General features: G+C 30.1%; 1 protein-coding gene across 8 annotated transcripts in view; it reads left to right on the forward strand.

Annotated features, from left to right (window-relative positions):
• Window positions 1-18,475, forward strand: part of LOC142319415 (uncharacterized) — a 137,518-nt gene that overhangs the window by 61,075 nt on the left and 57,968 nt on the right. For all 8 annotated transcript variants that reach the window (XM_075356677.1, XM_075356671.1, XM_075356669.1 and 5 more), the window contains 2 exons: window positions 5,568-5,756; window positions 15,218-15,344. In XM_075356677.1, the coding sequence (XP_075212792.1) occupies window positions 5,568-5,756; window positions 15,218-15,344 (316 nt within the window). The remainder of the gene's footprint in view (window positions 1-5,567; window positions 5,757-15,217; window positions 15,345-18,475) is intronic.

Here is an 18,475-nt window from a genome sequence, read left to right on the forward strand (position 1 = left end):
TTCACTAGTATTATTAAAAATTTCAAACTAACTAATACAAAAGCTCCTACATTAAAAGCACTTCCTAAAATACATAAATGTGATATGCCTATGAGACCTTTAATAAATTATATTAATTCACCTACATACACATGAAGCAAATTTCTATCTAATATTTTAAAAGAATATATTAAAATTGATAATAAACATAGTCTAAAAAAATGGATATGAATTATTTGATATAATTAATAATATAAATGACAACCAAACTCATAACATTAGACATAAAAGACATGAATACTAACAATTGACATTGATACCGACAAAACTATTAATGTGATTAATGAAACCTTAATCAACTTAAAAATAGTTAGTAACATAATGCACAAAATAATCTATTAAAATTATTTGTTAAATACAATTATTTCAAATTTAATAACAAATACTACCAGCAACAGAAAGGTTTCATTATAGGATCACCTCGTTCGGCTATTCTTGCTAATATTTTCATGAATTAATAAGAAAACAATAATCTGCATTGTATATAATAAACACCAAATTTTAGTGTATGAAAGATATGTAGATGACATATTAATCATATATAAAATACAATTTAAAGATGAAGAAGATAAAATAGTCAAAGAAATGAACTCTTTAAATAATGACATTAATTTCACCTAAGTCGAGAAAACAACAACAATGTAATTTTTTGGGTATGAAAATTAATAAAAATTATAATAATAATGAATTAGATTTAAACATATAGAGGAAACCCACTAAACAGGACATCATAATTCATTTCATTCTTGGAACCAAAAAATGACAACATTTAACACATTAATATGTAGAGCTATAAAATATTTAAAACATAATATAAAATTAAACAATGAATTAGATAACATCAAATATACGAGGGCTGTCTGAAAAGTTTTGAGCCTCAACGTGAACATGGCAGCACTCATCACAAAAGTTACTGAATGTATTTGTGCATATGTTGAAAGATACTCTCTAAAATTTCAGCCATTTTGGACACTCAGTTGTTTAAATAAGTCATTGTGAGTGATTTTGTGAAAATGCAAAAAATTGAATATCGTGCCGTGATTAAATACTTGCATTTGAAAGGCAATACATCTGCACAAATTAAAACCGAATTGGATGCTGTTTATGAGGACTCTGTCCAATCATTTACCACCGTGAAAAGATGAGCCGCTGAATTTAGACATGGTCATACCAGCTTGGTTGATGATGAGCATTCAGGACAGTCAAAAACTGTAACCACCACCAATATCATCGAAAAAGTTTACCAAATGGCCGACAAATTAAGGTTAGAGAGATAGCAGAGGCTATGGGCATATCGAAAGAACATATTTGCCATATATTAACTGAAGAATTGGGTATGTGTAAGCTATCTGCATGTCGGGTGCCATGTTTGCTCACTTTGGGCCAAAATCGCATTCGAATGAACATTTCCAAGACCCTGCAATTTAAACAAAATGAGTCAGATAGTTTTGTGTCAATTTATAACTATAGATGAAACATGGATCTACTACTACACTCCTGAGATGAGACAACAGACAAGACAGTGGACTGCAAAGGATGAACCTGCTCCAAAAAAGGCGAAGACGGTTCCATTGGCTGGGAAGGTGATGGTGACTGTTTTGGGAAAGTAACAAAATTTTGTTTATCGATTTTCTTCAAAAAGGTAAAACAATAACAGGACAGTATTACGCATCAATACTTAATTAGCTGAATGCAGAAATTGCAAAAAAACAACCACATTTGAAGAAGAAGAAAGTGCTTTTCCATCAGGACAATGTGCCTGCTCACACTTCGATGGTTGCTATGGCTAAAATTCACGAATTTCACTTTGAATTGGTTGACCATTCACCTTATTCACCAGATCTGGCCCCAAGCGGCTTTTTCTTGTTTCCTAACCTTAAAGTTTTGCTTGCTAAAGTCTGATGAAAGAGATTTTCATCAAACTTTGAGGTTATTGCATTCGTAAATGCCTGTTTTGTAGAGAAAGATACCAGCTACTATTTGGAAGGGTTAGAGAGATTTGAGCATTGCTAGAAAAAGTGTATCAACTTGAAAGGGCTTTGTTGAAAAATAAAACCAAATTAGACAGAAAAAATGCATCTTTCTATATTAGGTTCAAAATGTTTCAGACAACCCTCGTATAGCTATAATTAATGGATACAAAGAAAACCTAATAAACAAATTGTGTACTAAAATAAAAAATAAAATTTATATAAAAGATAATATAAAACTAACAAATAATAACGGAAACGAATATGCAAAAATTGAATACAATGTAAATTACAAGAAATTAAAAAAAAATATTTAAATCACTTGAATTAAAAACTGCATACTCATCAAATAACAAAATAAACTATATAAATAATGGAAATTCTACTAAAATAATAATAAATTTAATGTAGATAAACAGGGAGTATACAGTTTAAAATGTGCAAACTGCAACTTGGAGTATATTAGGATAACTAATCAATCTTTTGCAATTAGAATTAATGAACACATCAGTTGTATAAATAAAGAAAACATAGAACGATCCAATTTTTCCAGATATGTCATAGAACATATTCCCAATTACAACCCAAATAATTTCATTAAAATTCTTGAATATTCTGATAACTTTAATAAAACAAATATTTTAGAAAAATATTATAGACACTTAAACAATAAGACGTAAATGAACAAACAAATTTTGAAAATGATGTCTTATTTAAACAAATATTAAACAATAATTTTGACTCTTAGGTTGGCAAAACTATTTCATTCCAATAAACATAACAATTGTGGTCTTCTTACTGACATGATGTATAATTTACCTTTATACCTTTAAGGACTTGTATTTTAACTCCTTGATGATCAGTTGTTATATTTATTTCATTAAAATTATTGATATATGATGTAAACATTTATAAAGTATATATCGTTGTTCCTGAGGATGGAGTACTAATCTACGAAAGCGCTTGAACATAGTTTTTATTAATGAATGTTGGTGAGTGGAAAATATAATTATATAAATATTTATGTATTTTTACCAACGGGCCATGCTTAATAAAATTAATCTAAATATTACAGTTTTTAACTCTAATAATTGTTTGGGATCTTACAGATTACATATGAAATATATTTTATTATTTAGAACTATATTCTAAATGTTATTATAGTTGTCTGTTGTGATGTTTAATGCATTGCCATTGTTAAGTAACTTAAACTTATTGTGTTTAGTTGGATGGTTTCAATTTTTAATTGATCAAATAATTTTATTTGCAGTATAAAGAGGTTGTTCAATGACACTTTTAATGGCTAATCGTGATATTCCATTAAATAATAAACTTAATGTTAAATGTTATAATACAGTATAGTTACAAATGAACATTTTTATATAGTAATTTATGTAGATTAAATTTAATGAATTTTTAGTTTTTAGATTTAATTATTATGATATAATTTGATATTTTAAATTAAAATATATCTTAGTATTTTTTCTGCATTTAGAGGTTTTGTGTTTTAATCCAATTTAATGTAATCACTGCCATTTCACTCATATAGGATATTTTTGTTAACTTCTAGTTGAAGTTTCATCTGCAATTTAAAACTGAATTTTTTGTTGCTTTTTTATTTTTTAATTTGAGGTTTAGAGTTATTTAATATGTGCTATTAAAGTTATTATTATTTATTTAATGCTTGTAGTAAATATACATTACATTTATAACTTTTTTCTCACTGATAAAACCTAAACTTGTGTTGTGCTTTTATTTACTAGTATGATGACATATTTTAGCTGTTTTAGTTCATTTCATCAGCATAGCTTTTAAAATAAAGTAGAAACTTTTAAGTTCATTTATTTATTTTTAAACAAAAAATAGGATATTTAAAAAAAAAGAAAAGTCAAATGCCAAAAAATTCATTTTGACAAAATAATATTGAATCCCAAAACAAATGTTTGTAATTTATTTCATTTCTTGATTAAGTTTTGCTGCAAGTAATTATGTATATGATGTCATGAAGAAGAAATAATCATATTTTTATTCAGTAAATCTAGCAATGAAGCAAAAATTGTGAAGATAAACAATTACTTACTAAATCCTTTCATTGTGGCCTGTAGAGAGCAAAGAGTTAAAATTATTCTCTGTTGTACATTTTGGTGATTATTGATTAAAGCTATATTATTAAATGAAGCTATTTACTTCTGTAGTGTTCATCATCTGTTTAATGGTTTAGTAACTGTAGTTACCACTACATGTCTCTGTGGTAAAAGAAAACTTCCTTCTTGGCTCTACTGCTCTTACCCTCATCTTCCTAATGTGGTTAAGGCTGTGTATAACAGCTGACAGTAAATGATCATGCATATATATATATTTAATGCATATTATTTTTATGTATATTTTATGCATATATATATTTAATTTTTTTTTTTAATTTGCTTATTGTTGTGTTTGGCGTGTGGTTGTGTTAGTTAGTTAAGTTTAATTATGTACTTCAGACATAATCTTTTTAATATTTTTTGTTACTGTGTACACTGTTCTAATCAATTTTATATTTTAGTGTTGTTTTTTATTATTTATTTTACTGTTGTGTTACTATTTTTAATAAAAAAATTAATGAATAAGTTGATTTTTTTAGTTATTATTTAGGTTATTGTAATTTAATTATAGTTAATGAAATAGTATATTTATAAATACTTACATAAAAATAAAAAATTCGTTTTTTTTTTTTTGTAAACTGGAATAATGAATGTTTTGAATTATTAAGTAATATTGTGTAAAGCTTTGTTATTTCTTCCAGGAGTTTTCAAAAATTGCCTACTTATAATTTTCAAAACTGTTTAAATTTTATTTAATTTATTCTGTACTTAGTATTTGTAGATCCCAAGAGGGTTTTCGGTCTTATCCAGGTTGAGTAAATTTAATCTGCAAGGGTTCAGATGTAAATGAGAAGTTATTTCTATGAATTTTATTGTCAAGGTGAATCAGAAACATTTTTTGTTTCAGTGGAGTTTCCCTTTACTATAGTGCACTTGTTCATTCTCTTTCAATGGCTTGAATCATCTTAAGTCTTTTGGATGTTTTTCAAACAAGCTCCATTTTACTTCAATGTTCTCATTATTCTTAAGAGTTTCTCCTCTAAAATAATAAGTTGGCAAACAACCATTGTTATTTGCCATTGTTAACACAGTTGTAACAATCTTATCATTGTTCTATTATTTGCTAGAGGTAGAAGAGTTCTTGCTTATAAGCATGAAGTTCAATCTTCACACTGCTCTTTTTTCTTTTGAAACTATTTTTTCCTATCATACTCTCTTGTCTGTTGTAAGTATTCATTTGCTATGGAGACATTTTATAATGATTAACAATATTAGGCACTTTTTACTTAGTCATTTGGCTGATGATGCAGAGGAAGTGTTGGTTGATAATGGTTTAAATTCATCTGTACATATTGTAACTAGCATGGCATCAGATATTAAGGAAAGGAAGGCAATAAAATTCTCATTTATAGATGAAACATCCTTATGTAGTCTTGCTTGCTCACTGTTTTTTATTGATTAATATTTTTTAAAGGTGCCAGCGCCACAAATGGCGCAGATATTGACACCTTCGGGTCAAGTGCAGATTGCACAAATAGCTCCTGCTGGTGGCCAAAGCACTATGGTTATGCAACAGGCTAGTGCTGCTCCTACATCAAATACCACTACTTCAAGTTCTTGGAGTTCATCCAGTGCTGCTAGTACGCCAACTGTTACTGTCCAGGTATTACTAAAAACTAAATTAAGGGAAAGTGTTCTTAATTTAATAAACTGGGAAAGAAATGTTTGTTTTTGTTGATTATGTTTCATGTTTTGATTTGTCTGTAATCATGTCTCAGAAATTGAAAATTTAAATATAGTGTTTACTTTATTTTTGTAGTGTTATAGACACTAAGATAGGCCTTCAAAATATCTAATGGCATGTGTCCAGAATGATTAAATAGTATAGTTTTATGTGTTTTAGAAATATATATCTACATGTTGTAATATGTATTAATAGAAATTATAATCATAAGTCATGAAATACATAACTAATAAATCATGTGTTTTAATTACAGCATTATATTTTTTTCAGCATCTTTATTAAATTCAAAATGTTAACAGTTGAAATCACATTGCTTAATTAAATTAATTTTTTTATTAGTTTCAGTTTGTTTACTCAGAAGTACATTTTCTGTGCACGTAAATTTGTGTATTTCAATACCTTTTCTTAATCTGTCGTATTTTTAAAAAATCTTTATTATTTTTCATGAAATGAAATTATACGGGTATAATAAATATGAACATTTTAAATTCATAAATAAAATAAAAAAAGAGGAAATTTGATTCCTTTTATCTTGTTTTTAGAAGCTTTATAATCTTATAACTCAGAGTTTTATAATTTATTTCAGCCCACAGAGGATGGGTTATTATCTATGAGAATATTTAACTGTTGTAGCCTATTTGGCATAAAATTTGTCTTGTATCAACTCAGCATAATAATTTTTTAAATAATGTAATTAAATATTGATTAAAAGCAAGTATCTGCAAATAATTTGGGCAAAAAAGAATTGTAACAAAAGAAGAAAAAATGTTGGTAATAATATGCATAATATTTTTTATAAGAATACAATACTTAAGTATAGTAAGGACTCAATAATAGTAAAATGTTAAATTTAATTGATATAGTGGTTGAAACACTAATAAAAAAAACAGTACATTTATAACAAGAAATCTTACTGACACTGTAAAATTGTAGGAATATTCTCCTAATCAGATTAATGTAGTTAACAAAGTAAATAGACATTTCTAACATTTTTTTGCTATAAATTTAATTATAGCAAAAAATTCACATCTTAAATGAAAAATAATTTATATTTCTAGAAGTTATATAGCGAAGACAACAAAAAAATATGTCTGTAAAAACATTTTTTTAATAATTTCAGTGTTTTGAGATTGAAAAGACGAGTGAAAGAAAAAGTGGTGAAAAAGAATAAAATTATTTCTGTAGATGATATGATGATTGGTAAGTGGAAAACGTGAATAAGTAAGGAAAAAATAAAGTGATGTTCTTAGTAAGAGATAGAAACATTGTACTGGATGGAGGACTTTTGAGAATCGGAAGTTTTAATATACTGGGAAGATGAAAACAAAAATGTTGATGGAAAAATGATTGATGAATTTTAAAACGAATACTAAGTGATAGAAATCTGTATGAAGCATTTAAAGATTTGTTACATGAAAAGAATGTATCAGAAAATGCCAAGGTTATTTTGTATGGTATATTATGTACCATCAATCTGTAGAGAAGATACACAAAAGACAAGAGAAATTGTGAGGAAAAGCCTTCAAGCTGGAGAAATGAGATTACAGTGAACACTGGAAGGGAAAACTAGAAGAGAAATTGTGAGAAGTACATGTAAGAGAATTTGTTAAGCAGAACAGAGTTTAGAAAAGTAGGTGAATGATTATAAAGGCTGATGGAAGAAGACGTGCGTGTTATCCAAGGGAAATGTGGAAAGAGGGAATTTAGGATATTATGGAGGGTGTATGGCCGCAAATACCTAAATTACAGAAATTTGTAGAGCAGTAAGTAGTAAGAAGACAAAGCTAATTAACATGGTAGTATATACAATGAAATTAAAATTGTATATAATCTTTGAAAGCACCTGATTAATGTCGTAGATTATATACTTTGAAATCATTTTACCATTATTATAGCATGAAATTCTAACAAACTACTTTATAAACACAAACATAGATTTGCCTTTACAACTGAATTTACTTGCAACTTCAGTTGATTAACATTATTATACAGGAATCCCTCACTATTTATAAGGATAAGATCATGGAATCAACCATGAAAAGCAAGTATTCAGTGTTATGGAAGAAAAGGATTGTGTTCCTTTCTAGTTTAGCAAGACAAGTTTTGTACTTCTTAGGCACAAGATAATTAAACAAAATGTTTTAATGATTTTATTTATTTAGTCATTTTCCTGTGTTTGTAAAGCAAATATTTAGACGTGAAAATTTTTTTAACTTATTTAGAAAAAAAATCATACCTGTACGTGAATATCTAGTAATTAATATGTCTTTCTTTATTCTTAATCACTTCACATACATGATTTGGCATTGATTCAACAAATATACTTTTTTGATTTCTTCATCATGAAACCATACCAGTAATATTACTTTAATGATGTCAATTTTTGTTACAATCCATTTTTGAGAATTGTCTTATGACTATTGCCCAAAGATTTTCAATTGTGTTTAAGTCTGGGGAGTTGCCTGACCCTGGGAACACTAATGTTTCATTCTCTGAAAAATCTTTTCACTTTTTTGGGAATATGGCATGGTGCCAAATCTTGTTGCAACACTCGTTTGCTTTGTGGGAATTTGTTTTGAAGTAGTGTGTTTGTTCTTTCCTTCAGAATCTTGATATATCCATCACTTTTTAACATATCATTTACTGGAAGTAATGAACAAGAATCTTTAAATGTGAAACAAACCCAAAAAAACTTTTTCTGGGGATGTTTTAACTGATTGTTGGATATGAGCCAGTTTAATAAAAAAAAATAAGCAAATTTAAAAAATTTTTTGTGCTGTATGAATCCATTTGTTACAATTTTGTTTGTTGTGTTGGTACACATGCCTCTAATGTATATTTATATGCTGTATCATGTATTAATAGAAATTCTTATCGTAAGTTGTGAAATACATAACTAATAAATCATAGTGTTTTAATTACAGCATTATGTTTATTCACCATCTTTTCTAAATTCAAAATGTTAACATTTGAAATCACATTGCTTAATTAAATTAATTTTTAACTAATTTCATTTTATGTACTCTGAAGTACCTTTTCTATGTTCTTCAATTTGTAATTTGTTTGTGTAAATGGATGCTAAGTTTATTCTTGGCTTTTGAAAAGGCTCATGTGTTTTTGTATGCCTGGTGATTTAACTTGTGGAAAAAATCTGATGTAGACCACACATGACTTACTTGTATGCCGATTAAGTTATATTTACACGTAAATGTAACTTAATCTTCCCATAATGTGCCTTCCCATAAGATCCAAATATTTCATTAATTAAAATTTTATTTGGCTATAACTCTGGAGACATTAAAAATTAGTACCACTTATGGTATATCGTTGAAAAGCTCTCAATGAGGACTTATTACTGCAGTTCCAAAAAAAAATCCAGTCTCAAAAAATCCAAATTTTAATTATGTAAAGAATAATGTAATAATAATGTAAAGAATTTACATTAAATTTTGTTTTAAGAATGGAATAAAGTGCACCATTACATTATGAATTTTGAATGTTGCTTTTGAGGATTCTTCTATGAATTTTAAAACAAGCATTACAAGTGGTACACATACGTTTCCAAGAGGGCCAAGGGCCATGAAGATGAAAATTATAAGTGCCCTGGATCCTAGCACACCAAGAATGAATGACTGTCAAAAAAGTGAAGAAATGATGGCCTGAAATGTGTGACAGCAAAATTTGTTCCAAAATTGTTGAATTTCAACCAGAAACTGTGAGTGAACATTGCTCAGGAATTGCTGAATGAAGAAATTGACAATCCAGAACTGCTCAAATGAGTCTAACTGGTGATGAAAAATGTGTGTATGGGTATGATATCGAAATTAAGGCTCAGTCATCCCAGTGGAAGTTTCCTGAAACGCCAAGACCGAATAAAGCTTGTCATGCTCAATTAAATCTGAAAATTCTGATCACTGTGTTTTTCAGTTTCAACGACTTAGTGTATCATGAGTTCTTGCCACCAGGCCATATGGTCAATAAGGAGTACTACGTGGAAGTTCTACGCTGTTTATGTGAAGCAATCCAAAGAAAACGCCTGGATTTGTGATGAAACAATTCATGGCAATTGCACCATGATAATGCACCTGCTCACACTGCACTGCTTGTTCATGAATTTTTGGCTAAAAACAACATTATTATAATGCCTCAGGCTCCGTATTCACCAGATATTTACCCCTGTGATTTCTTCCTATTCTCCAAACTGGAAAAGACCATAAAAGGAAAATTTTTTAAGATATTCCATTTAGCATGTGCTTTGGCCCACAAGTCTTCTTTTTTTGCTCATTGCTGGTGTTAAAAGCTGCTTTTTAGCTTGTCAAGCTTTCTGTCCAGCTGCAATAAGTCAGCGTCTAGCAATTGTCACTTGTAAATCTATTCCACTGGCTACTAATTATAGATTTAAGTCCACATGAGATAATTTTGGATAAAGTTCACTTTTTCTCACTAACTGATCCTGGTTGACGTAGTGTTTCTTTTACAGCTAAATTTGCCTCTTTCCTTTGAGACAAAAAGGAATCAGTTTCTTAAAATTGTTTTAAAATAGCATTCACTGCCACTAGTTCAACACTACATCCAGAAACTATGTGTCGTGTCATACTAGTATGCTCAGAAAGAGAAACAGTTTTTCAACGCTTTCTTGGAGTTATTATGCATTCAAGATACACAGAATAAAAATACAAATATATGATTTTTATATTAAAAAATGAAATAAACTTTCACAAAACACTATTTGTAACATGAAAGTTGTTAAATAACCACACATTACATGAAAGAATGGGTGCAGTCAAGGACAACATAAAAAAATATTCCTTGTGTTCGGATTAATTTACATGCTACTGACATATGTATATATGTATAAGATTTTTTTTGTGTGCTCTACTGGACTCAAATCTTAACCGATTTTGACAAAATTTAGTGAGGTGATGTAAACTTATTGGGAATAGAGACCTATTAATTTTCAGTGAATTGGTTCATAGGAATGAGTTAAAGTTAAAAAAACAGGGTTTTTAGATACATTTTCAGCACTTTTCTACTATTATGCAAAATTAAATCATACACTTATTAAACTAATGCTTTCGTGAAAACTACTCCATTTAAATATTAAGCTATTTATTTTAAAATGTGTAGTAAACATTTTTAAAAATATAACAACAATAATACAGATAAAAACTTAACGTTTTTTTTTTTTGTCTTCAGTCATTTGACTTGTTCTGATGCAGTTCTCCAAGATTCCCTATCTAGTGCTAGTCGTTTCATTTCAGTATACCCTCTACATCCTACATCCCTAACAATTTGTTTTACATATTCCAAACGTGGCCTGCCTACACAATTTTTTCCTTCTACCTGTTCTTCCAATATTAAAGCGACTATTCCAGGATGCCTTAGTATGTGGCCTATAAGTCTGTCTCTTCTTTTAACTATATTTTTCCAAATGCATCTTTCTTCATCTATTTGCTGCAATACCTCTTCATTTGTCACTTTATCCACCCATCTGATTTTTAACATTCTCCTATAGCACCACATTTCAAAAGCTTCTAATCTTTTCTTCTCAGATACTCCGATTGTCCAAGTTTCACTTCCATATAAAGCGACACTCCAAATATACACTTTCAAAAATCTTTTCCTGACATTTAAATTAATTTTTGATGTAAACAAATTGTATTTCTTACTGAAGGCTCGTTTAGCTTGTGCTATTCGGCATTTTATATCGCTCCTGCTTCGTCCATCTTTAGTAATTCTACTTCCCAAATAACAAAATTCTTCTACCTCCATAATCTTTTCTCCTCCTATTTTCACATTCAGTGGTCCATCTTTGTTATTTCTACTACATTTCATTACTTTTGTTTTGTTCTTGTTTATTTTCATGCGATAGTTCTTGCGTAGGACTTCATCTATGCCGTTCATTGTTTCTTCTAAACCCTTTTTACTCTCGGCAAGAATTACTATATCATCAGCAAATCGTAGCGTCTTTATCTTTTCACCTTGTACTGTTACTCCAAATCTAAATTGTTCTTTAACATCATTAACTGCTAGTTCCATGTAAAGATTAAAAAGTAACGGAGATAGGGAACATCCTTGTCGGACTCCCTTTCTTATGTTCTTCAATTGTTACTGTTGCTGTTTGGTTCCTGTACATGTTAGCAATTGTTTTTCTATCTCTGTATTTGAACCCTAATTTTTTTAAAATGCTGAACATTTTATTCCAGTCTACGTTATCGAATGCCTTTTCTAGGTCTATAAACGCCAAGTGTGTTGGTTTGTTTTTCTTTAATCTTCCTTCTACTATTAATCTGAGGCCTACAATTGCTTCCCTTGTTCCTATACTTTTCCTGAAACCAAATTGGTCTTCTCCTAACACTTCTTCCACTCTCCTCTCAATTCTCCTGTATAAAATTCTGGTTAAGATTTTTGATGCATGACTAGTTAAACTAATTGTTCTGTATTCTTCACATTTATCTGCCCCTGCTCTCTTTGGTATCATGACTATAACACTTTTTTTGAAGTCTGACAGAAATTCCCCTTTTTCATAAATATTACACACCAGTTTGTATAATCTATCAATCGCTTCCTCACCTGCACTGCGCTGTAATTCTACAGGTATTCCGTCTATTCCAGGAGCCTTTCTGCCATTTAAATCTTTTAATGCTCTCTTAAATTCATATCTCAGTATTGTTTCTCCCATTTCATCCTCCTCAACTTCCTCTTCTTCCTCTATAACACCATTTTCTAATTCATTTCCTCCGTATAACTCTTCAGTATATTCCACCCATCTATCGACTTTACCTTTCGTATTATACATTGGTGTACCATCTTTGTTTAACACATTATTAGATTTTAATTTATGTACCCCAAAATTTTTCTTAACTTTCCTGTACGCTCCGTCTATTTTACCAAACTCAAAGTAATTTAGCTTAATATTAAAATCAAAAATGTAGTAAAAAAACATTTTAGAAAGCTTTGGTAAAATGCACTTTCAATAAAACTATATGTACTATGATGCAGTATATTTGATTTATACTTAAATGGAGCTGTAGTTTTCGTGAAAGCATTAGTTTAATTGCATGATTTAATTTAGTGGTGACAGGTAATGGAGAAGATTACATTTTTTTGATCTTAAATTGAGTGTAGCTCAAAAATTGACTCAACCAATCTTTATCAAATTTTCACGTACACAACTTCAGATACATTACATTACTATTATGTCTAAATTTCAATGAAATTGAAGTAGTAGTTCAATTATCCACTCAATTTTTGTTTAATTATCTTGTGCCTAAGACGTACAAATTTTGTCTTGCTGAACTATAACAGAACACAATCCTTTTCTTCCAGAACACTGATTACTTGCTTTTCACAGTAGATTGAATGATTTTATCATTGCAAACAGTGTGGATTACTGTATAATAATGTTAATCAACTGAAGTTGGCTTGCTAATGTAAAGACATCTCTATGCTGCTTGTGTATGTACAAGTATATGTAGATAGTTACAATTTCATGCTACAGCAATGGTACAGTGATTTTGAAGTATACGAGTATAATCTATGACATTAATCAGATGCTTTCAAAGATGTTACATACTATCTTGATCTCATTGCATCTACTACCTCATTAATTAGCTTTGTCTTCTTACTAATTACTGCTCTACAAGTTTCTTGCAATTTATGAATTTGCAGCCATGTATCTCTTACTTTCTTCACAATATCGTATACTCCCTCTTTTTATATTTCCTGGTAAAGTTAAATTATAAAGATTTTTGTGATTTCTTTCCTTATTATATTTTTTAGTGGATGATGCTATTTATGGTTTGGTAAAACTTTTATTGAAAAAGTCTTTCTTAGAAATTTTTTTTTTTTTTTTTTGTCTTCAGTCATTTGACTGGTTTGATGCAGCTCTCCAAGATTCCCGATCTAGTGCTAGTCGTTTCATTTCAGTATACCCTCTACATCCTACATCCCTAACAATTTGTTTTACATATTCCAAATGTGGCCTGCCTACACAATTTTTTCCTTCTACCTGTCCTTCCAATATTAAAGCGACTATTCCAGGATGCCTTAGTATGTGGCCTATAAGTCTGTCTCTTCTTTTAACTATATTTTTCCAAATGCTTCTTTCTTCATCTATTTGCCGCAATACCTCTTCTTTTGTCACTTTATCCACCCATCTGATTTTTAACATTCTCCTATAGCACCACATTTCAAAAGCTTCTAATCTTTTCTTCTCAGATACTCCGATTGTCCAAGTTTCACTTCCATATAAAGCGACACTCCAAACATACACTTTCAAAAAATTCTAGTTGAAACATTATTTTGCAATACTGTGACCAGAAAGAATTTCCAAGAAACAGGAACCACATTGAACATAATGATGATCATGAGTAGATGGGATTTATTTTTTAAAAAATGTATCTTCTATTAAATAGTCTTTCCCAATTTATTTCTGTTTGTTTGTTACATTAGGGATAGACTAGAAAATGATATATAAGTTTTTGTCAGGGTTACTGCTTGGAAAGTCATTTTTGATCATTCTTTGGATGTAAATTCTCAGTGTAGTCTAAAGTGTTTTTTTTTTTTGTTTTAATTCTGTTGAATGAAAATGGTACTTTTTTGATCTTATTTGAATAATTATAATTAGATGAGTTATTTTAGCATAATTTTGTTTATATAATTTTGTATATATATACATATAGTTACTTAGGGCACTTTGGAATTTTGTAGTGGTAGCCCTGAAAAGGGCTGTTTGTGTGTTTGGTGAGGTAACCCTGAGAAGGGCTGTTGGGTCTGGAAGCTGGTCCCTGGCAAAGTTGGCTCGGCTCAGCCCAGCGGCTGGTAGCTGGGGAGTTTCAGCTCCTCTATCGGAATCGGACCAAGCTTTCCCCCAGTGCCAGTTGGGTCCGTACTACAGTATTAGCTATAGTGGAGGCTCCCAGAGCCCTACACTGTTGGGTCCCTGTCAGTCATCTTTCCCCGGCACAGCTAAGGTGGTTCTCTTTAGCATTGCTTGTCTGGCTGTGTTTTCATCGCTAGGCCTCCTGGCGCTGGTGGGCTTTGTGCTGAGCCAGCCAGGCCTGCTGCTCCAACAGGGATGCTGGTATCTACTGCTAGAACCCACTTTGGGCCAGCCAATGAACTTCTTCTGCCTTCTTGTTCCATGAGAGAGTTCATTCTGGCTTTGCCATGCACTTGCTGTATACTCGCCTGTGAGTGGTGGGAGAGTTGCATGGTCAGCTGGTTTAGTGGGAAGGAATGCATGTTTAAGTGCGTAGGTGTGCTGCATGTTCCTTAGACATTATTGGTAACATCAAGCTCGCTAATAATAAGTACAGCATGTTGCAGCAATATATATACATTTTTTCATTACATTTTAAAATTAATTTTTGTTGTAGACTGTGGCCTCACCTAATGTCGTCAGCAGCGTTGAAGGTGGAGCTAGTATTCAAAGTCAGCATGCACCAACTAGTTTATTACTTCAGCAAGCTACACTGCCACAACAGATATCACTTAGTACTTTAGGTCAGATATCATTTTAATTCTATAAATTAGGATTAAGAATTAAATTACAAGAAAATAACTTTGTAAGAACATTCAGAATATCGTATGAGAAGGTTCATAATCTTTTGTTTTTTGGAAGTGTTTTGCAGGCAGTCCTTCCTGTTATTCTCTTGTTTAGGAATCTTATTTGGCTAAGTTTTGTGGTAATTTATTTTATTATGCGTATCCGTATGAACTGTGAATAAACTGGGATATTGAATTCTTACTATTTTCACTGGATTGTTAGCATAATCTGCTCATTGGATTTTCATGAAGAAGGCCCATAATTTTCAAATGATTCCTAAACATATCTTATGTAGGAACTTTCTTAAGACTTTGCTTGTATGGTCTTAAAAGTAATTTTGTTATATTTTTACTGAGTTTTTCAATTAATGTATAAATTATTTCAAGGGTTGGGTTCTGCATTATTTAATCATTTTCTCAGGAGCTCATTATTTTTATAGTTTAAATATTGTCACACTATGTAGTGTTGGATCTATTTAATGCTGTAATGCATTATAGCTCTGCAATTGAGGTAATTTAGTACTTGATGTGAAAACCATGTCAGGTGGGATGTGCCATTGAGAATACTTATAATATAGTAATGTTCTTTTTTATGTGGTAATAGTTTTATTAATTTTCAACAGATGTCTTTTAACATCAATTTCTTTTATATCATTGTTAAATTTCTCACAACCATGTGTTTTGTGTCTATATTTGATGTAATTGTTATTCTAATTAAAATTATTTACATGTAAACTTGATTACTTGTATGCATAGTGTTAACGTAAAATTAGTTTACATCAACAAAAGAATATATAAACATTAAAATGAGATGAAACAATAAAATCACTTATAAGATGTTATTATTTTTGTGAACATGTATTAATTAGAAAATGCATTATAACAGGATTGCATGTTTAACCTTAGCCCATGGGTTAGGCACATGTTCTATATCATTTGTTTGGTGTATTGTAATTATATGAGAGCCTGTATGAACTAGAGGAGAAATTTGATGGATTTCCTATCTCTTTATTGTGCTAATGTTTTGATTTAAAAATATGTCTTGTATTACTTGATTCGTCTTGTCTCAATATTCTGTAGGTGGTTTATAGAATTAAAAGTATAATTTAATAGTACAGAGAAATAAGGAATTATATGAATTTGAAGAAGACTAATTTCACTAAAATATCTTGTATTTTCTGCTTTATTCTAATATTTATCTTCCCTGAGATTTTATCTTCTGTTATAAAATTAATTAAACCTGGATATATTAATTTATATTTCACTAATGTAGTTCTTTTATATGATTTCACCATGAACTTCTTTCTTCTTAATTTGTATTACAACTTTACGTACGCTCAATTAACTCAATTAGGCTTAAACATTCATAAAAAAATATGTTTCAGAAGCTTGTATTTTCTCCATTTCTATTAACTATATTTACTGACATACTTAAACATACTTATTTACTTATATATAAAACAAATTATTAAAAATAATGTTTTTTCTGATTCCTCAATATATATTTATATTTGGAAATTTTTTCTATGTGAAAGTTGTCCTGGCTGGCTTTAGTTTTCTTTAGTAATTTTCCTATGTAACAAAACTTGAACAATTTCTGGTATATTATTTTTACTTCTGTTAATATTTTATAACTCAGTATCCTCCTTTCTGTCTCGTTTTATTTTTCTTTTAGTCTTATTCTCCTTTACAAATCTACTTCTATTTATTCGTAATTATTAGTCTCTTAATTTATTTCAAAATTTATCTGCCGTAAGTTGATTATTTGTACCTAAATAAATTATGAAGTTGCTGTCATTCACTGTACATCTCTAAAAGATTGCTTGCACGTTTTTATAATTCTGTATTCCTACCATGTATCTAATGGATTTTTTTGTAATTAAAAATCTTTCCAAAAAATAAATTTTTATTTCACAAAAGTTTTAAAACAAATGAAAGATTTTTCATGACTTCTCAAAAGTTTGAAATAAGGAATATTTAAAGACATGAGGGAAAATGGTGTTTTGGAGGTGAATTGAAGTCTTACAGCAGCTAGTCCTGTAGAAAGTTATAAATATTTAAGATTGATCTTGAGTCACAAGTGCTCTTTTGCATTCATGTTATATATAGAGGACATTCAATAATTACAGAGACAAATTGATGTAGAAAAAACTTTGTATTTTTACAAAATGAGACTTACTACTTCTCAACATAAGCCCCACCAATATTAAAACACTTGTCCCAACATTGAACTAGTTTTTTTATATCTGATGCAAAGAAGTCTTTGTCTTGTTGTTTGAACCACTTCCCCACAAATTCTTTGACCTCCTCGTTGTTGTTGAACTTTTTTCCACGTAATGCCTCCTTTAGTGGATCAAACAAATGAAAATCTGAGGGAGCCAAATTGACTGTAGAGAGGATGTGGTAGTATCTTTCAACCCATTTTTTCAATGGTTTCTTGGGTCAGCTGGAGGATGCGAGATGTGAGGATGAACATTGTCGTGTAGCTATATCACGCCTTTTCTTTGAGATCCACGATGTTTTTCATCAGCATGTCTATGTTTATTGCCTGCTGATTTTCCAAATAATCAAAAAAGACGACACCTTGGGCATCCCAAAAGACGGTCAACATGATTTTTTCCTGCTGATGCTTCCGTTCTGAATTTCTTTCAGACAAGTAAGCTTGTGTGTTTCCATTCCATGCTTTGTTTTTTGGACTCTGGTTCAAAATGGTGAACCTAAGTTTCATCACACATTAAAATCTTGTTTAGAAAAGGGTCACCTTCCCTTTCACAGCATTCTTTCAAGTCTGAACACACTTTGAGTCTTGTTTCCTTCTGTTGTTGTGTTAACTCTTTCAGGACTCACCTTGCACTTGTTTTACTATATTTTAGCTTGTTACTGATAATGTTATGAACTGTGCAAACACATACTGTAACTGTTTTTGCTATATGTTCAACTGTAATATGTCAATCTTCACGATTAATGTTGTCAATGCAGATTCGAACAAAGGATTTGACACTTCAACTGACTAGTCAGGACATTGCTCATCAGTCACTAAGGTTTGACCGTTTTTGAACTGTTCTACCCAGTTATAAAAATTTCTGCGG

Source organism: Lycorma delicatula, chromosome 2, assembly GCF_047948215.1.
Source record: "Lycorma delicatula isolate Av1 chromosome 2, ASM4794821v1, whole genome shotgun sequence".
Lineage (NCBI taxonomy): Eukaryota > Metazoa > Arthropoda > Insecta > Hemiptera > Fulgoridae > Lycorma > Lycorma delicatula.